The sequence below is a fragment of the Carettochelys insculpta genome, chromosome 10 (assembly GCF_033958435.1).
Source record: "Carettochelys insculpta isolate YL-2023 chromosome 10, ASM3395843v1, whole genome shotgun sequence".
NCBI classification, from domain to species: Eukaryota; Metazoa; Chordata; order Testudines; family Carettochelyidae; genus Carettochelys; species Carettochelys insculpta.
The window spans coordinates 20,724,404-20,747,048 of NC_134146.1; the positions used below are offsets into that span (position 1 = coordinate 20,724,404).

The 22,645-nt window shown below is 46.6% G+C and overlaps 1 protein-coding gene across 1 annotated transcript in view; it reads right to left on the bottom strand.

Moving 5' to 3' along the window:
- DNER (delta/notch like EGF repeat containing) overlaps positions 1 to 22,645 on the bottom strand; it is a 270,062-nt gene that overhangs the window by 13,792 nt on the left and 233,625 nt on the right. Inside the window, exons 10-11 of the mRNA XM_075003987.1 lie at positions 18,521 to 18,634; positions 10,403 to 10,534 (exon numbers count right to left, since the gene is read on the bottom strand). Of these exons, the coding sequence (XP_074860088.1) occupies positions 10,403 to 10,534; positions 18,521 to 18,634 (246 nt within the window). The remainder of the gene's footprint in view (positions 1 to 10,402; positions 10,535 to 18,520; positions 18,635 to 22,645) is intronic.

Below are 22,645 nucleotides of genomic sequence, written 5' to 3' on the forward strand. Positions count from 1 at the left end.
AGGCTCTGCAATGATATCTGCCAAATCCCTCAGTACCCGTGAATGCATTAAATCCGGACCCATGGATTTTTGTGCATCTAGCTTTTCTAAATGGCTCTTAACCTGTTCCTTCCCTAGCAAGGGCTGCCCACCTCCTTCCCATACTTGCATTGCCTAGTGCCATTAAGATGAGGCAAAAAAAGTATTGAGTACTTCAGCTTTTCCCACATCATCTGTCATCAGGTTACCTCCCTCATCCAGTAATGGCCCCACACCCTCCCTAATAACTCTCTTATTGTTAACATGCCTGTAGAAACCCTTCTTGTTGCCCTTCACATTCCATACTAGCTGCAGTTCCAATTGTGCTTTTGCTTTCCTGATTATTCCCCACCATTCTCCAGGCATATATTTACACTCCTCAGTCATCTATCCAAGCCTCCACTTCGCATATGCATCCCTTTTGAGTTTAAGCTTGACAAGGATTTCTATGGTGGATGCCTACCATGTCTGTTTTTACTACTGTTCATTGGGATGGTTTGTTCCTGTTTCTTCAATAAGACTTCTTTAAAATATTACCAGTTCTTCTGAACTCCTTTCCCCTTCATATTAGTTTCCCAGGGGATCCTGCCCATCAGTTCTCTCAGGGAGTCAAAGTCTGCTCTTCTGAAATCAAGGGTCTGTATTTTATTGCTCACGTTTCTTCCTTTTGTCAGGATCCTGAAATCCACCATCTCGAGACTACTGCAGCCCAGGTTGCCAGCCACTTCTATTTCTCCTATTAGTTCTTCCCTGTTTGTGACCAGCAGGACAAGCTATGCACAGCCCCTGTTCGGTTCCTTCAGCACTTGTACCAGAAAGTTATCACCAACATTATCCAAAAGCTTCCTGGATTGCCTGTGTGCTGCTGTATTGGTCTATCAAGAAATATCTGGGTGATTAAGGTCTCCTGTGAGAACCAGGGCCTCTGATTTGGCAGCTTCTCTTACTTGTCTGAAGAAATCACCGCCTACCTCATCTACCTGATCTGATGGTCTATAGGAGACACCTACCACAACATCTCCTCTGTTGCCTTTGCCTCTGAGCTTAACCCAAAGATTCTCAACAGACTTTTCTTCCTCCGTATACTGGAGCTCTGAGCAATCATACTACTCACTTACATACAGCACCACTCCTCCTCCTTTTCTCCCCTGCCTGTCCTTCCTGAACACTTTATACCCTTCCATGACAGTGCTCCAAGTATGCGAGTCATCCCACCAAGCCTCTGTTATTCCAAACACCTCATACACCTTTAACTGTGTCAGGGCCTCTAATTCTTCCTGTTTGTTTCCTGGGCTTCTTGCATTTGTGTACAAACACCTTAGATAACTAGTTCATTGGCCTACTGTCTCCTTTCAAATCAGGGCTTTTCCTTTGCTTTAGCTGCCTCCTTCCCTACTTACCTCAGGGTTTGTGTCACCATCCCCTGACGAACCTGGCTTAAAGCCCTCCTCATTAGGTTTGCAAGCCTGACCACAAAGATATTCTGCCCTCTGTTTATTAGGTGGATCCTGTCTCTTCCCAACAATCCTTGTTTCCAAAACAGAATCCCATGATTGACGAAACCAAAGCCCTCTCTCCGACCCCACCTGCGTAACCATGCGTTTACTTCCATGATTCGATGATTCCTACCTGGACCCCCTCCTTCAACAAGGAGGATGGACAAGAACACCACTTGTGCTTCATGTTCCATGATCTTTCTTCCCAGAATTAAATGATCTGCACAAGGTCATTCTTTGATGTGTCCTTAGTTCCTACATGGAGAAGTAGGAAGGGGTAATAATCTGGAGGTTTGATGATTTTTGGAAGACTGTTACAACCTGGTAAGCATCAAAATTCCTGAAATTCCAGGTCTGGATGGCAGATGGATGACTCCAACTACCTTAGGAGGGAGTCCCCAACCACCACCCGACTTCTTCTCTTGGGGGTGGTGGTCATAGAACGCCCATCCCTAGGACTACGCATCCCATGCCTTCCAGTCAGTGGGGTCTTCTTCTGATTCCTTGCCTGAGAAGTCTCTGCCACAGCATTCTCCACTATAACACCTACGCAGACAGCCTGAAAGTGGTCACTCACTTCTACCAGAGTTGGAGATACCTGAACTGGCTCTCTTTTCCTGGAGGATACATGCTTCCAATTTTCCTCCTTGTTTTTTAGTGTCCCCACTGGGCGTTCAGCCTGCTGTGTCTGCAGGACTAAAAGCTGCCTTCTGTTGAGGAAGTGTTCACCTTCTCTGATGGACCGGAGGGTTGACCTTTGGCACTCAGGTTCTCTAATCTTTTCTTCCAAGATGGTGACCAGCTTGGACTTGGTACAGACAAAATCCCTTCTATCTTCTGTGAGGAAGGCAAATATGGCACATGCTGTGCAGGTCACAATAGGTGAGTTGTCACTACCCATTTATTCCCTTGTCTCAGAGAGTTTGCTCACACATTTTTAGTGCTGTCTTGAAGGGCAGAAGAGAAACAAACTGGAGGAAGAGATCAATCATTATGGGGCTCCTCCCAAGGCAAACTCCCAGTCAAACTCCCTGTTGGCTGCCACCCTGTTTGCAGCTCACAATGTTCACTGTGGTTGCCTTTTTATAAGGCTGCTTGCTAGGCCTGGCTTTAAGCCTGGACTCCAATCCAATCAACCCTCGAAGGCCCACCTGGAACAAAGCACTCCCAATTCACACTTTTCAAACTGCCAAACACACTTTCAAACTGCCCCTCTCTGCGAAACTGCAAAACAAATGCCCACAGACAAACACCGGATATTCAGCCCACCAGCTTACAACATAGGCCCCCAAAATCTACACTTACCTGAGCTCCTCTTGAATGTTTCCCAAGCAAACTCCCTGCTGGCTGCCACCCTGTTCACTTCTCACAGTGTTTGCTGTGGCTAGGCTAGGACACAGCCCTTAAAATTATACTGTGGGCACAGTGCAGTTATGGACTTATTTATTATGCAGAAGGTTCGTCTGGGATGCTATTGCCAATAGATTACTTGATTTTACGAGCTCATCTGCTGTGTGGCATCCTAGGACAGAGTCCTGATTAGTGACTCACTTTGCGTGTATAGCGGTGGTACAAGAGGAGGCTACAAGTAGATGAAAATCACTTGGACAGTGGTATGAGGCATAAGAAAGGTCATAACATTTGGTAGGACACTCAGTGACAGGCTGAGAGAGGAAAGTGGCCAGTGTTCTCTGTTTCTATGGAGATGATGAGGGATAAATACCTCTTCAAGTTTGTGTTTGCTCAGAATATCTTATAGCCTCTGTATACTTGAGTAAGTTTTCAAGACTGCTTGTTTGTTTGTGATTTTGCACAGAAACTTGAAATTCAATCAAGCTGGACCACAACGCATTTAGTGTTTTTAAAGATTTAATATTTTAATGTTCTCTGCCTGCTAGTGAATGAAATGCTCCATCTGTGTGGTGTTTATTTCAGTTTTGGAAGAGCTTCTGCTTTTGCTCCATAATACATCTATCAGAAAACGTTCTGTCAGATTGCACAATACATTCAGCCAAATTCAGACCTAATGTCAGCAGATGCATCTGCAATGGAGACAGGGAAAACTTGATTCTACCCCCACTGTCTTCAATCTCTGGATGACAAGGATGAGAATTTTTTAAGTTCTTTTTCCCTAGATAAAATCCAAACGATGTATGGCACATATGCCATACATTAGGAAGAAAGTGGCAGTGACTCAAATTTATGATCTTCTCAGTTGCCACAGCAACCATGATAAAATGTGGTCAGATTGCAGATTATGATATAGACATGTACACTCCTAGGATTACACTGGACATGATGTTCTCTGAGTAATAATACAATTTACCTTTCCTTGCTGATTATATTATCCATCTTTAGAGTCATGAAAGGTATTTAGCAGTGAATGGCAACATGCTGCCACTAAGTGCTTTATAAATGGCTAATTTTATACACAGTTACAAACTTAAATCTTACATGGTCTTTTGTGGTCAAGAATCATTAATTTTAATGGGAAAATTTTTCTCTCGGGTAACTCAGGTTGGCTGCAGTGTTCCTAGGATTTGTTTTTAACTCCATTGTTTTTCAGTATACACTGCTGTCACTGGGAAAGAGTGAAAAATGATATAACAAATGTGGGTTTCACTGGCTGGCAAATGATCTCCTGCTGAACTGATTGTCTGGAGAATAGTTTGAAGTCGGTAAAAGATACATTTTAATGGGTAGTTGAAAAGCCTTAACCCTGAAATACCTGTAAAAACAATAACCCCAGTTGAATAGATATCTGGATCACCTATGAAAGGCTGCACAGTAAGTGGACCTGCCAATTTTTAGACATTTTCTCTGCAAAGGGATGAAGTAAGGCACACTCTTACGAGCCTCCTTTTTTGACTCACAGCAGATCACCACAAAAGGCAAAGTTGGCTCAGTTTAGGAATGTGACTGATTTACACCATCACACTCCATCTTCTGTGAAAGCCTTGAACTCGACTTTGTCACATGTTTGAGTCAGTCAGTTTCAGGAGGGTAGATCAATCATACAAAGATGGTACTTCAATGGTGATTTTAATTTCCAATTTGCCAGTATGTGAAAGCTGCTGAGGACTTCTGATGTATGGTCTGCATAGCGCTGACTGCTGAAATGGAGACAGGCTAGCTGAGATATAAAATCAATGGGCCAAACAGAAACCCAATGTACAACAGGCCCAACTTCAGTCAAGTCAACTGAGGCCTGGTTTACATTAGAAATTCAGATTAGCTTAATTACACTGCTTAGGGTATGAAAAATCCACACTCCTGAGCAGCATAATTATACCAACCTTAGTCCACATATAGACAGCATTTGGTCAATGGTAAAATTCTTTCATCAGCCTAGCTGTCTCCTCTCAGAGAGGTGGACTACCTATGTGAACAAGACAGACCCTCCCAGCAGTGTAAACAGTGTCTATCCTGAAGCACTGCAACAGTGTCACTGCAGTGTTTTAAATGTTCCACAAGCCCTGAGTCATGACTGTTTATAGCAGATTTGAGTATGGCCCTTTTCTTTTGTTGGCATGCTCCGAATTGTGCTTGGCTTCTCCCCACTGATTCATTTCTTACAAAACCTAACAACTCAAAGACAGAGAGAGGGAGTTCCCTGAGGAACACGGCTCTTTTGAAAATCTACTGGAGATCAAGTGCTTTCAGTCCTATTCTGCAAAGAAATTCTTCAGAAATCCATCCAGATGTATCTTGGCAATCCTTTTGCATACTAGCTGAAATCCTGACTTCCTCTTTGTTTTTCCCAAGTGCTTTAAGGTTTGAATTTAATTAGGTAGATTTACAGCAGCTGCTGGACTTTTTTTGGTTTGTATTATACTTATGTTTGACTTGTAAAGTGCCACATGTAGATGTTTTAGGTTGGAGTCTGTGGTGAGGTGCAGTAGGCCTTCCCCTGACTGCGGCAAAGGAAGCCTCTCAAAAACCCTGGTGGGTGAGCCCAGAGCACCTGTGCCCTGCCCTGCAGCAAGTGGCACCTGTGACTGGAAGTGCCAGAGGTACGGCCTGGGACTCATTAAAATGCAAGCATGCAGAGCCGAAAGGCCCACGCCAGACTGGCTGCACCAACTGGCCAGCCACCTTGACCAAACCCTAGTGCCACAGCCCAGCCTGCCTTCGGTGTGGTACCCGGAGGTCCCAGACCCAGCTGGGCCCTCAGGCTCACTACAAGGCCCATATTCCAGGGACAGGGGCCAGTCCAAGCGTATGAGCCACCCTGCCGCCAGCTACCCTGAGCACCCAGACTTGCCTGTGCCAGTGAGTCTCCCTGCTGTCAGTTACCCTAAGGACCAGGACTGGCTCGAACCTAGGAGCCCACCCACTGCCAGCTAACCAGAGGACTCTGACTTGCCTGAGCCTCCAGTCCTGTCTCCAGTCCACTACCTGAGGACATGGAGATGACCGACTGGCCAGATCTGTCTGCAGCCATGTACCTGGAGGACGCTTTACTTGATCTCCTGGAGGATGCTGAGTGGAACTGGCACTGATGGAGGTAGAAGTAAGGAGCGGCCCAGGGAATGCTCCCCGCAGTCGGTGTGTTGCAGTGTGTATCCCCACAGACTGGTTTCTGGTGGGAGCTGTTGTTGGGGACCCAGGCTGTGGACCCATGAAGTGGGTGGGTCTGCAACCCCTCCATCCCTAGAGAGGCAGCCCCTCGCCTCTCCCCACTCACACTGCTTTGGTTATGTGGCTGTTCCCTTGCCCTGTGCTAGGGCAAACCCCTGGTGTACTGTTTGGATTGCTTAGCCCTACTAAACGGGCCTTGTTGACTGCTGCCCACCCTGCCCCAGGGCCAGGGCCTATCGATGGTTTTGCTCAGCCCTGCTGCCAGATGCTGAGCCCATTAACTGCTGTTCTGCCCTGCCCAGGGCCTATCAACTGCATCGCTCAGTCCCCGCTGCTGCAAGGCACCGAGCCCATTAACTGTTGCCCGCCCTGCCCCAAGTCAAGGTCTTATCAAACGTTCAGCTCAGCACTGCTCAAAGGTGCTGGGCTTGCCAGCCCGTGGGACTTCAGCAGGGTGCCATCACCGTTTCCACCCCTGGGGAGTGGGTCCCCAGGCACAGATCGCGGCGGTGCCCTGTAAATGACATGTTATTTGCAAACGCAAGGTAGGGGAGGTAGGGGAGGCAATAACTTTTATTGGACCCACAGCTGCAGATGAAAGACAAAAGATTCAAAACGTAGGCAGAGCTCTTCCTCAGATCTGTAACAGGCACTCAGCGTGTCACGGCAGAACAGTTTGTTTAGCAAGAGGCATTAACATGCAAGAAGCCATTCCAGGTAAAGTGGACAGTTAACACCTTGGCAATCACAGGACAAGGGATGGTTAGCGTGTTATAGACTGGTACAATGAGTCACAAATCCGTTGTCTTTATCGTTTTAGTGCCTAACTAAGTTATGAGTTTACACTCTCAGGCTCATCTCCAGAGGTGTTGTGTAAGTTTTCTTTGAAAAAAAGGACTGAGGCAGAGTGACTGTTTTTTGATCTTTTTTTTTTAAATGTTCACCTGCGGCTGAGATGGCATTTTTTTTCTCTTTTTATCGTTTTTCTGTGAGAGTTCATTTGAGAGCATAGTGATTGTCTGGTTTGCCCTGTGTAGTTGTTACAGGCCCACTTAGCGTACTGGGTGCAGTACAACGTGTTGTAATGGGTACGGGTAGGGCTCAGAGGTCTTTAAAGGCAGGACGGAGGAGAGGTTATTTACCACAATCACAGTGCCAATAGACGCAAAACCTGCAGACTGTTGCTGTGGCCTGGTAATGAGGGGGGTGGGGCCTGGTTGGTGGGGTGCTTGATTCTGAGAATGGACGTGGCAGAGTTGGAGGGGTTGTCTGAAGACCAGAGGAGGTTTATAATACACAGTGGTATCCAGCTATTTTCTAAAAATTAAAACGGCAAATGAATAGCTCTAGGCTGCTGACTGCAGCAATGACAGGCAATATTATCTGAGTCATTAGCACACAGATGGCTACATAGCAATCACTGGCGACAATGGGGTTGAAAACAGACAGGCCGTCTCATTAGGCCTGTGAAACACACGAGTATAGTAAGTCTTACTACGCAGCACTAGTAAGCTTCACCCGTGTCTCAAGTTGCTATAGAAGAGATCCAGAAAGGGGTTACTGCTAGTGAAGGGAAGGACAGGCATACAGCATTAAGATCAGTTGTCAATCATCCAGAGATGCAACTGGGGTGTGCACCCACTGAAGACAGTGGCAAAATTCCCACTGATTTCCATGGCTGAGAAAAAGCAGGATTAAGCACAAGAGCCAGATAGTTTTCCTCAGTGAGCAGAATGAGGTCTTAAGCTCTGGGTGCACCTGCTCCATTACTTGCAAATGTACCAATGGGAAAATAAGTAGATGGAAGTCTGAAAAGCCACAGGCTTAAGCATGAATCTCATCTTGCTAATCAGGCACATGGCGCATGTCTACACTGCAAAAAATGAGAATTCTTAACTTGGATCTAGAAAGCAATGAAGCTAACTTGGGTTAGGACATCGAGTTAAAGCCCATAGAAGAGGTTGAACTTAAGCTACTGGGTGTGAGTTAAAAGCTTGGGATGCTGTGTTTACACTGCTACTTTAACTTGAATTAGGTAACCTGAGTCAAGATTTTTGCTGTGTAGCTGTACCCTTAGCTATACACTCTTCACATACACTTCACTGCTCTGTTCAAACAGGGGTAATTTTTCTGAAGTGCAGAAGTGGAGGCTTCCTTTGCTCTCTGTCCTGCTCATCCCTTTTCCCCTTCTGCTGTTAGACCTGCAGGACTCTGCTGAAGGACCAAGCCCTCTGTGGATCCCAAAGTCCGGATACAAAGGCGGATTCCTGAACTGATGCTGCTAATTTCATAACTCAGCTTTGCAGTGCCCATAAAGCGCAGAGCTCTGCCTGTTTCCCCTTTTAATGTTTTCATTCCATTCCATAATAGTAATACAACTATTGTATCAAGCTACTCCAGGGAACACATTTCTGGAGGATTATTGCATGTCTCAAGGAGTTAAAGTCATTTTTCTGTCAGTCCACTGCCTACCACATCAGTAAGCTGCAATCGCTCAGAATGGTGTTGCCTTACTGGTTAAGTAGATGTGCCTGTATTAGGCATCAATATGCCTGAGAAGAACTCAGAGACATATTGAAGGCTCATTTCTCACTCACAGAAGCATCCTGGTAAGAGGAGCTGTAGAAGGCACTGTGCCTAAGAGCTCCCTGGACTGCAGCATGCACTGTCTTCTAAAAGGCAGTATGTACTGTCTGCAAAGCAAGGATGAGGCACAACGAATTTACTATCTGGAGAGAAGCGAACAGTGCTATCCTGCAGCAAAAATCAAGAGATTACAATAGACCTTGCAAAAGGGACCAGGATGGCAAGGGGGACTTTCTACAAGGACCAGATGTAATTCAGCACTTAAAGTGGGTTGATATTGTCAATGTTGTGCCTTTATTAATACTGTCCTATGATAGATAACAAACCTGAATGCATGAACAACAAATGCATAAATTTTGGCTTCTATCTAGCAAATGCTGCACGATAAAAAATGTGGAGTGGCTGTGCTCCAAAAGAAGGGTGAACAGGGTGATTTCTGAGTAGAAGTAAGGTGAGCTTTAGGCACAGCCTGAGTAGAAATCAATCTCAAGAGCACCGGATTTTAAGAGGAAAGGATATGGGCAGAGAGTGGGCATATCTAAGGAGATATGATGCAAAATATAACCCCCCTATTATAAAGGTGCTTACTTACACCAGCACTTCTTTGGCTTTACTCCAGCTGTTATGTAGGAGTTATGTAGGACATTCGGCACAGGTCTCTCTAATACAGGATAGCAGTCTCCTGAGTACCTTCAGCTCATTACTTTTTCTCTTTCATTTATTTACGCAACTGTCTACAGCTGCATTCTGCAGCATCAAGCCCTTAAATCAGTCTGAGGAGCTATCTCATATTTGGAGGGGATTCTCCACGGCACCATGTGAACAGTGAAATGGTCAAATATATAGTTAAATGTCCTAGGAAAGGAGACAGAACTACTGTTAATGACCAAAAACAAGGCCTCAGTGAAGCATAAAATACAAGGCCTGCTTTTCAGAAGTGCTCTTTGTCTACAGCTCCAGCTGAAATCAGTGGGAGGTCTGAAATCAGGCCCATAAATGTTACGTTTACCACGCTAAGGTACACTCATAATTGTGAAATTCAGTGTTGTAAAACTTTGTGAAATTCAACCTGGGTGCACCAGCCAAAAGTTTCAGAAATGTATCCCGAAATAGCAATGCCACGGCTTTTCCCTGTGCTTGAAATAGTACTGCCATTTTGAGCACAATATGCTCTTTCTGGTACCCCGCATACAAAGGGGAACAGAACTTTCAGAATAGTTGCTTCTTCTGAACTGCAGTGCCATTGGGACAGCACCAAGTTCAGTATAAGGAATTCTCAAATAATTTATGCAATTTGCACAGTGCAGATTGTGTAAGTTATTTTGAAAGCAACTCGTCATGTAGAGATGGCCTTTGGGTCCAATTTTCAGCACTACTGACCACCAACACATAACATTGATTTCTGAGGGCTCAGCAGTTTGAGAAATCCAGCCTGTGTTGTCTCACAGTTGAACACCCAGAAGCAGAAGTACTCAAAGTCCCCTGGAAAGTTTTGGTTTAAAAGACCTTCGAGTCCAAGAATTTTTGCAGCTTTCCTACATTGTAGTTCTCTTTAGAGTGCATTTTCTTTCACTCTGTGCCTATTGAGCTATTATTTAGGAAGTGCATATAAATACTTTTACTATAATTTTGTTCCACCATTAGAAGTTTATAGAACAATAAGCTGTACATAAATCAAAAAAGGTATTAACAGCAACCCAAATAATCTTCATAACACTTACGTATCTCACAGTTTGCTCCAACCCAGCCGTGTTGACAATGGCACATATAACCATTGGGTTGGTCTATGCAAGTCCCAGCATGGTGACATGGATTGCTGTCACAGTCATTTATATCAAATTCACACTCTTCACCTTAACAGAAAAAAGAGAGATGCTTGTATACTGGATGTAATATGTATCAAGCTAACAGAGTCACTACAATCACTAAAAGCAAAAGTTGGCTAAATTCACAGTATTGTTATTAACATTAGTTATTTCATCATCACATATTAGACAGTTGTTAAAAGAGTAAAGATCACTGTTGTGACATTTTTATGTTGAAATAACCTATAATTTTCTTTGGTGAAATAATATTTTGCTGTTCTATGTCACTTTTGACATCTCAACACACTTTTACAACTGTTAAGGAACTAGACCTCAGATACCCCTAACAAACTGCACTAACTTCACCCTTATCACCTGTCTTCCAGGTCTTTACTTGATCCTCCTTTTTCCTCAGTCAAAAGTGCCAGAACAGTTTACTGCATATTACCCCCATAAGTGATTCTAGTCACTAAGATCAGCTAATACAATCAATTAATTAGCTATTAAGGGCCTGATACCATGAAGTGAAAGACTCAAGTCCTATTTAAGTTTGTGGAAGTTAAGAATAATCACTCTCTCTCAGTACCACACAAGATCAAGTCCTAAATAATGTTCTCCTGTTAATCCAACACATCTACTATATCCAATCTACTATATATTTGAGAGACTTTGTGTGCTTGTCTATGTGTCCATCCATCCATGAGTCTGTTTGTTCAAGAACTGTTCCTAAATGGTAAGATCTAATATCCGCAAATTTGGTATGCACCTTCCTCTAATCATAACTTAAAGCAAAGTCAGGGTTTGGCTATGCCAGGACAATGGGATGTGCCTGGAATGTGACTGTTCCTCATCACATGGAAAGGGAGGGTTCTGGTAGCAGGGACAGTTATGCTCCAGAACAACAATGGAGTACCTGGGAGAAATGCCACTACCCAGCTAGTGGGGCCCCTCACCACCCCAGGAAGCAACACCGCTGCCCAGCCAGTACAGCCCCCACTACCCTAGGCTGTCCACAAGGAGCAATGCCACCAGCAATGTGGGGTAGCCCCCCCTGCCCTGGGGTAGCCCTGAAGAGCTCCCACCAGCCATACCCACTCCCTGCCCTGAGCCTCCCCACCTTCTAATCCTCTGCCTTGACTCCTGCACCCCACCACCCTTTGCCCTCCTGCACCCCACCCTCTTTCCTGATCCCCCCACCCCATGCCCTGAGTCTTGCACCTCCATCCCCACCCCCTGCTTTGACTCCTGCACCCCCTAGTCTTGACTTCTGCATCCCCCATGCCCTCTTGCCCCAAAGGAATGGAGCAAAGTCAGGTAAATCTAGTATGATAGAAAACAATAAGGGTGTGTTTATCTGTTACTCACAACTTGACATTTATCTTTTACATAATTGACTGAACATCATGACAGATGTAAATTAGATTACAAGCAGTGTGTTTGTATTATGTCAATCATATTAATTTGAAAATGAGTCAAAGTTACTAAACTGGCTGCATGCCACTGCTCTGGGTGTGCAAACTGATGGATGCAAGCACTTCGGAACCTACAACAAACACGTACTATGGTAACAGACCAAAGTCATTCTTCAGCTCCCCATAATAGTTCAAGGGAGACTGATTTGCCATTTTCAACACCACCCTATCAGTACATTTGCTCACCTGAGCATTTTCAATGTGTTATTTTTAAAATCTAGTCTCAAACAGACATGTGACACCATGTTGAATAACAATTTACCTCAGTGAATTCACTAGTAACAGCTAAATTTTGCTGCTAAATTGATAATGCTAAACCAATTCTCTGCAACATTAACAATGTTCCATCTTACAGGGTTGATTATAACCCAGCAACGTCCAAATTAATTAGTTTTCTAGAATAAATTTAATTCTTGAGGTCTGTTCTGAAGACTTGGAGCTGGTTGTCTGTTAAGTAGACCGTTTATAAAACTGTCTCTTAATTGGGCAATCAGCTTCTGGAGAAAAAAAGACAGTGATATGAAAGTATTACATAAGAACATAAGAACAGCCATACTGGGTCAGACCAAAGGTCCATCCAGCCCAGCATCCTGTCTGCCGACAGTAGCCAATGCCAGGTGCCCCAGAGGAGATGAACCGAAGACAATGATCAAGCGATTTGTCTCCTGCCATCCATCTCCCGCCTTCGCACCATACCTTACCCCTTGCTAATAGCCATCTATGGACCTAACCTCCAAATATTTTTTGAGCTCTTTTTTAAACTCTGTTAGAGTCCTGGACTTCATAGCGTCCTCTGGTAAGGAGTTCCACCGGCTGACTGTGCGCTGTGTGAAGAAAAACTTTCTTTTATTAGTTTTGAACCTGCTACCCATTAATTTCATTTGGTGTCCTCTAGTTCTTATATGATGGGAACAAGTAAATAACTTTTCTGTATTCCCTTTCTCCACACCACTCGTGATTTTATATACCTCTATCATATGGCCCCTCAGTCTCCTCTTTTCTAGACTGAAAAGTCCCAGTCTCTCTAGCCTCTCCTAATATGGGACCCATTCCAAACCCTTAATCATTTTAGTTGCCCTTTTCTGAACCTTTTCTAACACCAATATACCTTTTTTGAGGTGAGGAGACCACATCTGCCTGCAGTACTCAAGGTGTGGGCGTACCATAGTTTTATATAGGGGAAGTAAGATATTCTTCGTCTTATTTTCTATCCCTTTTTTAATTATTCCTAACATCCTATTTGCTTTACTGACTGCCGCGGCACACTGCATGGATGTTTTCAGAGAACTATCCACTATAATTTCAAGATCCCTTTCCTGATCTGTTGTAGCTAAATTTGCCCCCATCATATTGTATGTATAATTGGGGTTATTTTTCTCAATGTGCATTACCTTACACTTACCCACATTAAATTTCATTTGCCATTTTGCTGCCCAATCCCTCAGTTTGCTGAGATCTTTTTGAAGTTCTTCACAGTCTGCTTTGGTTTTGACTATCCTGAACAGTTTGGTGTCATCTGCAAACTTTGCCACCTCACTGCTTACCCCTTTCTCTAGATCATTGACGAATAAGTTGAACAAGATTGGTCCCAGGACTGACCCTTGGGGAACACCACTAGTTACCCCCTTCCGTTGTGAAAATTTACCATTTATTCCTACCCTTTGTTTCCTGTCTTTTAACCAGTTCCCAATCCATGAAAGGATCTTTCCTCCTATCCCATGACCACCTAATTTACATAAGAGCCTTTGGTGAGGGACCATGTCAAAGACATTCTGGAAATCTAAGTATACTATGTCTACTGGATCCCCCCGTCCACATGCTTGTTAACCCCTTCAAAGAACTCTAATAGATTAGTAATACACGACTTCCCTTTACAGAAACCATGTTGACTTTTGCTCAACAAACCATGCTCCTCTACGTGTCTGACAATTATATTCTTTACTATTGTTCCTACTAATTTGCCCGGTACTGACATCAGACTTACCGGTCTATAATTGCTAGGGTCTCCTTTAGAGTCCTTTTTAAATATTGGTGTTATATTAGCTGTCTTCCAATCATTGGGTACTGAAGCTGATTTAAAGGATAGGTTACAAATGACCGTTAATAGTTCTGCAATTTCACATTTGAGTTCTTTCACCTCCTCTGGGGCACCTGGCTTTGGCTACTGTCGGCAGACAGGATGCTGAGCTGGATGGACCTTTGGTCTGACCCAGTATGGCTGTTCTTATGTTCTTATGTAATACTTTCATATCACTGTCTTTTTTCTCCAGAAACTGATTGCCCAATTAAGAGACAGTTTTATAAACGGTCTACTTAACAGACAACCAGCTCCAAGTCTTCAGAACAGACCTCAAGAATTAAATTTATTCTAGAAAACTAATTAATTTGGACATTGGGTGAATACCATCCGGTCCTGGAGACTTGTGACTGTTTAGCTTATCAGTTAGTTCCAAAACCTCCTCTAATGACACTTCAATCTGGGACAGTTCCTCAGATTTGTCACCCATAAAGAACAGCTCAGATTTGGGAATCTCTCTAACATCCTCAGCCGTGAAGACTGAAGCAAAAAAATCATTTAGTTTTTCCGCAATGGCATTATCTTCCTTGATTGCTCCTTTTATGTCTCTATCGTCCAGGAGCCCCATTGCTTTTTTAGCAGGCTTCCTGCTTCTAATGTACTTAAAAAACATTTTACTATTTTTTTTTTTAATTTATGGCTAACTGTTCCTCAAAATCTTTTTTGGCTTTTCTTATTACATTTTTACATTTACATTTAAATACAAACTACAGAGCTGTGCAATACATTTACTGCAGCTTTCCGTATAAGAACGAATAAATATATTAACATTGTTAAAGGTGTAGAGCCAAAGTCAGCCCTTAGATGTAAACACATGGGTGTTCCCACTAATTTTTCTAGGACTTGCAAGATTAGAACACAACATTACCATTCCTCAGTTGTCCAAGGAGGTAGCTACTGTGCTTTCTCCAGTAGCTAAGTACCCTGCCCCTGTAAAACTGCAGCCCATGTCACCAAAAGATCAATGGCAAAATTCTGCAATGACTTATACCCGGTGCAAACTTTCATGAAGTTGATGGACTACATCCTGATCTCACATGCTGGTGTAAGACAAAAGGGAATTTGATATGATGAGATTATAAGCTCAGAACTGGGCTATAAGACTGTGCAGGACCCTCCAGTCTTCTTTGTGACAGTGTGCTCAAGCAGAGCACCCAACCACTTGCATCTCTTCTGGTCTGTAATGGAGAGGTGGAAGAACACAGTACTCCTCCAAAGTGTACCTTATATGATTTTTATTTTTTTCTGAAAACCAGAGGAATAATACTGGAAACCTTAATAATGAAGGAAGAGGTTGCCACCAAGGGGAGATTAGTAGTACTAGACAGATAACAGTGGCTAGCACCGGGCCTGTGTTTTAAAAACTCAGGTGGTAGCAGCTTTTTTCTGCATCCCCATCAACTCAGCGCCTAATCCGAACACCTACAAGTGTTGTTCCTAGGTCTGCAGCTTTCCTTCATATTTGTTAAAGTATTTGCATTTAAAGATATCAGATAAAGAGCAGGTCATTAAAACCATATCTGAAGGACAAGCCATCAGAAGTTTCAAAACTTCATACTTAGACTGTTTCTACACAGGCCACTTTCTTCAAAAGTGGCATGCTAATACACGGCCTGAAATATGCTAATGAGGCACCGATGCAAATTCCCTACGCCTCATTAGCATAAGGTAACGTGATTTGGAGTCCAGAAGGTGTTCTTCCAGACTCCAAAACGCCGTTCAGAAGCGCAGCCCCCGGGGGGGGAGGGTCTTCCGAAAGGAAGTACTTCTTTCGAAGGCCCCTTCTTCACAAAAATTTCAGGAAGAAGGGGCCTCCAGAAGAAGGACTTCCTTCCGGAAGATCCCTGCCAGGGGCCGCGCTTCTAAATGGAGTTTTGGAGTCTGGAAGAACATCTTCTGGACTCCAAATCACGTGACCTTATGCTAATGAGGTGCAGGGAATTTGCATCTGCACCTCATTAGTGTATTTCGGGCCATGTATTAGCATGCCACTTTCGAAGAAAGTGGCCTGTGTAGAAACGGCTCTATTGTTTTTCAATATCCCAGTCCATCAGCAAAATACATTTAATGCTGTGTTCTCAAATGTCATTATATCACAAAAATGTTGCAACATGTAATTGATTTTGAGCCACAGCAACTTCCACAAGGTGTTAAAGGAAAAAAAAACAATTTGATACAGATGTGATATGAAAAACAAAGTTAGGACTGATAATATACAGCAATATTAATCATCTAAACATACAATGCTAGGCATACATGGCCAGTGGAGATGGGCTGCAACGTGAAAAAAACATGCACCAGTGGGCATAATACCCTGAGATTGCTAGGCACTCAACTGAAAGGAAACCTGGTAGCACAAATGAAGCTGTAAGTTGTTTAGAAATTACTTGTTATTTGGCACAAAAGACAGTGAGCACTCACCCTTTATCCAAGAACAACGCTACTGATGTCAGTTAAGTTACACATAAAACCAGCGCCATTTTTGTAAAACAAACAAAAAAAAAGTGAAGATGACACTCAGCTGCCTTTCCTGCCCCACCAAACAATCCCATGGCTGTGGCTAACAAGGTGCCGGTACTCAGTACCTGAAAGTACCAACACCAAAATGAAAAAAAAAAAAAAGCTCTGCATAAAACTAGTCTGAAAGGAGAATCTAGAAAAAAAGTCCTTAGTTTTGCAATGTTTTAGTATGTATCCCAAGCATCAATAATACAGAGAAGAATGACATCTTGGTTAACATAAAGCATGGCAGATAATGGCATTTCATTGTCAGGAAATACTAGCACATTTTCTGAGAACTGAATTTTTCAGTCATTCCGCTGCAATAGCTAAGCTTTTACCCCTATTGCTCAACTGAAATTAGTAAAAAGCCTGAGACAGACATCTTGAGTTAAAACTTGTAACATAAGATTTTATTAAAGGGATACCATTATGGTAACTCTCAGAAGCGTGTTCTGAATGATTAATTTACCACTTTACACTACACCGAATGGCCTCACAGTACATGGTTCCATAAATTCCCTCTCCTGCATTTTTCTTCAATACAGCATGTCTCAAAGAAGCACTAATTAGGATACCGATCACTCTGTATACTACTTACTAGCACTGCACCTACTGGGAAACTCAAACATAAAATAGATTTATTTACAACAGCATTTTACAAGTATTAACCAGTTGCAACTCTCAGCCACATTAGTGTAAAACTGAAACTGACTGAAACAGTTGTTCTGGAGAGTACCCGCCTCTGAGGTGAATGTGGCCCTATGTATGAAAAGAATATAGGGACCAATATTAAATAACTTCAGTACTCAAACTTTACCATAGCACTAGTAATACAGAAGAGAGAAATCAATTCCCTTATCAATAGATGCCTGTGTAACCTAAATCTTCCAACAGTCTCAGATTCCAAGTTCTTGGTTAACACAGGCCATAGAACTTCATAAAATAATTAAACACCCAATCTTCATTTTAAAATAGTCATTGCTGGAGAACAGCTAGAGCTCTGCATCTATCACGACATGGCCTGTTTTCTCATGTTTAATCATTCTTGTGGCTATTCACTGGGCCCTCTCCAATTTATCAAGATCCTTCTTGACCTGAAGCACCAGAACTGGACATAATATTGCATGAGCAGGTAAACCAGTGCCAAATACATCAGTAAAATAATTTCTCTATTTTTAGTTGAGGTTCCCCCGTTTATACATCTTGGGATCACATTAGCTCTTTTGACTACCAGGGCACACTGGGAGCTCATGTTCAGCCCATTGTCTACCACAACTTCTGAATCATCTCAACAATAACTGCTTTCTCAGACTGGAGTACCCGATTCTATAATTTGGCTTGCAGGAAGTTTATCGAGTGGTCCAAGTCACCTGTCTTCAGGGCCATTGATTTGGAGGTGATAGGGAAAAGGGAGCACTTTGCTCCAGAACCCGATTATGTAAAAGGGCCCATGGAGCTAGGCTGCCACCACCATTACTTACTGGTGGCACTGAGAACTGGCTGCCCTCCCCCCCAACACTTCTGTCCAAGGCCGCACCCTTTTTGGGAGATCCAAAGCCTAGCCCCACCCATCTCCACTGCCCAGCAAAATCTGTCAACAGCCCGGCTGTCCTCCCTCAATTTTTGTCCCATCTGCTAAATTCACTAGAGGTGTCTTTATAGTATATAAAGTTGTAATGTTTGGATGTGAATGAGACCATAGCTAGAGGTGTTCAGATTTAGTGCTTTGGCTTATGCCCCTGTGCTGGTACAATAATTTAAAGCAGCATTTTATTAAAAAGTTTAGTTTTAGCTGTACTTACAGCTATATTTCCCAGATATACAATGCAAGGTACTACTGCTAGATCATTTCTATTCTCTAAAATGTTCCTTTTAATTCTATTATTATCTGAAAGACTATGGAATGATGTATACTTGATATTTGCCTTTTTTGGACACTAAAATTAACAATTATGCATTTTGTGTAATTTGCAAATTACTTGCCTGTAAATCCAGGTGCACAGATACATGTAGCATTTAGACCTTCACCATCACAAGTTCCACCATTTTGACAGCTGATGTTAACACAAGGATCTTTGTATAATTCACAGTGCCGTCCTGACAATAATAAATCAGTGTTATTGACATACATACTTAGGGTTAGTCAGAAATCAGAATGTGGGCTTTCTGCCAAATGGAATGAGGGCAATGAACAGCACCAATAAGCCTGATCATTCTTCTCTCATACACCAGTAGGTTGCTGAAGACCATTGTAAAGCCAATGCAAGATCAGACTCAGGTCATATGTCTTCATGGTGATTTGGTCTTATCATATAGGACTCAAGGCTAGTTACTGTTTTCAGACAATGGCATCAGTGGAGTTTCTATGGCTATGCAATGGGGTAATAAAGAAGCAGATTGGCTAGATTTTTAATGTTCTTCAATTGAAATAATAGTTATCTTCAGTGACAGTTAATACAAAACTTAAAATATAATATGTACACATTATTAACCATTTCTTCTCCTTTTTCAGTAGGCTCCTATGGACTATGGTTTGTCAAGGCAGTAGAAATAGAAATCAGCTTATTCAAACACATATGTTAACATGATGTGATTTTAAAACCAACAAGCCGTTCTGTTGCACCTTAGGGCTACGTCTACACGTGCACCCAACATCGAAATAGCTTATTTCGATGTTGCAACATCGAAATAGTCTATTTCGACGAATAACGTCTACACGTCCTCCAGGGCTGGCAACGTCGATGTTCAACTTCGACGTTGCGCAGCCCGACATCGAAATAGGCGCAGCGAGGGAACGTCTACACGTCAAAGTACCACACATCGAAATAGGGATGCCAGGCACAGCTGCACACAGGGTCACAGGGCAGCTAGCGCTTCCGGGGCAACAGCTAGCCGCTCCCTTAAAGGGCCCCTCCCACATACACTCAGCCTGCACAGCACGCGGTCTGACGAGCCAGATAGGCACACAGACCCCGAGCGCCGCAGCCATGGACCCCCAGCAGCAGCAGCAGCAGCAGCAGCAGCAGCAGCAGCAGCAGCAGCAGCAGCTAGAGGTCCAGCCAGCCCTCCTGGCAGGAGCAGGGCTTGCCCTGGCTCTTGTCATGTTGGGGGCAGCTGAGCACCTTCCTGCCCCAGGGGAGGAGATGCCCCCGGGGCAGCAGGGCTCAGCCCCTCCCCCTGCAGCACCCCGCTCCACCCCCCGCCTCACACGCCGGCGGCTGTGGAGCCACCCCACCAGCACCGACTGGTGGGAGCGCCTGGTGCTTGGGGAGTGGGACGACGAGCACTGGGTCCGCAACTTCAGGATGACCCGACAGACATTCCTGGAGCTGTGCCAGTGGCTCAGCCCCGCACTCCGGCACCGGGACACTGCCATGCGGCGTGCCCTCAGTGTGGAGAAACGGGTCGGCATCGCTGTCTGGAAGCTGGCCACTCCGGACAGCTACCGATCCGTGGGGCAGCAGTTTGGCGTCGGAAAGGCCACCGTCGGGGCTGTGTTCATGGAGGTAAGAGAACCCACAGGGGGAGGCCAGGCCAGGCCAGGGGGGCCAGGGCAGAGCAGGGCAGGCCAGGGGGGCCAGGGCAGAGCAGGGGGGCCAGGGCAGGCCAGGGGGGCCAGGGCAGGCCAGGGGGGCCAGGGCAGAGCAGGGCAGGCCAGGGGGGCCAGGGGGGGCCAGGGCAGGAAGGGCAGAGCAGGGCAGGCCAGGGGGGCCAGGGGGGCCAGGGCAGAGCAGGGCAGGCCAGGGGGGCCAGGGCAGAGCAGGGCAGGCCAGGGGGGGCCGGGGGGGCCAGGGGGGCCAGGGCAGGCCAGGGCAGGGCCATGCACACCCTGCTCACCCCTCATTGAGGCTGTCCCATGTGCTTTCCCTGCAGGTCGTGCGTGCCATCAACTCCATGCTCCTGCACAGACTCGTGAGGCTGGGGGACCCAGATGCCACCATTGCCGCCTTTGCCACCCTGGGCTTCCCCAACTGCTTCGGGGCTCTGGATGGGACCCACATCCCCATCCGCGCCCCGGACCACAGCGGAGGCCGATACGTGAACCGGAAGGGCTACCATTCAGTCGTCCTGCAGGCCTTGGTGGACAGCCGGGGACGGTTCCAGGACATTTACGTGGGCTGGCCTGGCAGCACCCACGACGCCCGGGTTTTCCGCAACTCGGGCCTGTGCCGCCGGCTGGAGGCGGGGACCTACATCCCCCAGCGGGAGATCCCTCTGGGGGACACCACCATGCCCTTCTGCATCATTGCGGATGCGGCCTACCCCCTCCGGCCGTGGCTTATGCGCCCCTACACGGGCCACCTCTCCGCCAGCCAGGAGCGCTTCAACGAGCGCCTGAACCGTGCGCGCCAGGTGGTGGAGCGCTCCTTCGGCCGCCTCAAGGGACAATGGCGATGTCTCCTCACCCGCCTGGATGCCAGCCCCAACAACATCCCCCAGATTGTGGGTGCCTGCTGCGCCCTGCACAACCTTGTCGAGAGCAAGGGGGAGACCTTCCTTCAGGGCTGGGCCGCCGAGGCCGGCAGGGCACACGTCCAGCCACCTGCTGCCCCCAGTCGGCAGGTGGACCCAGAGGGGACCCGGGTCCGGGAGGCCCTGCGGGCCCACTTCGACAACCAGGCTGCGGGGTGAACTCTGCCCAGGCCCCCGACTGCCCGCCCCTTCCTCCCCCACACTCCTGCCTCAACGCCCACACCACCATGGAGCACCCCACCGCCCCCCCCCCCTTGTCCAGGAGAAACGACAGATCGAACTTGTGGGTGAACGTAAATGTTTTCTTTGGCTGAACCTTTTTTTTTTTTTAAATAGAAAAATATACACATGTGAAAGGGAAAGCAAAAAGGAGGGACAAACATGTAACAAAAGCAAGATGGGCACAAATAAAACTATGTACAACAATAAAATCCAAACAGGGTGCGCCATCAACAAAAGAAAACCAAAAAGCAGGGAGGAGAACGGGGAGAACTATTTACAGGGGGGACGGGGCAAGCAGGGGCAGCACCCACCCACCCAGTCCCCAAAGTCTGTCCATCGGGGGGGGGCCACGTCCCGGGCCCCTCACCCCCTACAGGCCCCCAGTGGGCGTTCCCGGCCGGGAGCTCCGGCGGGCCTGCAGTCTGGTCCGCGGCTGGGTGGGAGCGGGCTCCACCGGAACATATCGGCGCCGGCGAGTCTCGGGTGGCTCCAGGGGTCCCTCGGCGCGGTGGCCCTCGCGGGGAGGTGGTGGGGCGACGGCGGACGGGCCGGCGGCGGCTGGAGCAGCCGGTGGTGGGGCTGCAGGAGCGGCCATGGCGGGCGGTGGCGCGGCCGGCGCGGCATGGGGGGCCAGGAAATCAACCAGGCGGTTGACAGTGTCCACAAGGGCCCCCCATGACTCTCGGCGCCAGGCCAGCGCCTGCTCCTGCTCCTGCAGCCGGATGTACTGCTGCGACACCTCCAGCTGCCGCTCCGACACCTCCAGCTGCCGGCGATGGATGGCCAGCAGCTGGGGGTCTGTGGCCACCGCCGGTAGTAGGCGCGGGGTCCGCCGTCTTGCCCTCCGCGGGGCCGGTGGTTCCTCGGCCGAGGGGCTTCCCTGGAGCGAGGGTCCCGGAGGAGTCTCCGGGACGACCGACGCCTCGCCGGCGCTCTCTTCCGGTCCTTCGGATGGTGCTGGTGCAGGTGCAGGACACAGGAGAGGAGGGGGGAAAGAAGAATGGAGACAGGCGTTAGTGTGGTCCCCGAGCCGTGGCCTTTGTCCCCCCCGCCCTGTGCTGCAGGTTCCCCATCCCCGTACCCGGGAGATGCTGCTGTGATGGATGGGGTTCCGGGGTCCCCCTGCCCTGCAGCCCGTCCCCTGGTGGGAGCGACTCTCACTTCAGCCCGCAGGGTCTGAGAGCAGGAGAGGTTTCTTAGGCCACAGCTGGCCAGTTTCTGGCAGGAGTGACAGCACCAGCTGTCGGAAGAGACAGTCCTTCCAACTCGTCGTGGGGAGAAGACCCCAAGGGGGGGCCCCTCTGCGATGCAGCTTTCCCTCTCCTCTGGCTGGCTGCCTATCAGCTCTCCCTTCCCCTAGCCTCTACCTGTGGCCCCCGCCCTCGCCCCCCAATTCAAAGCCAGCTCGGCTCC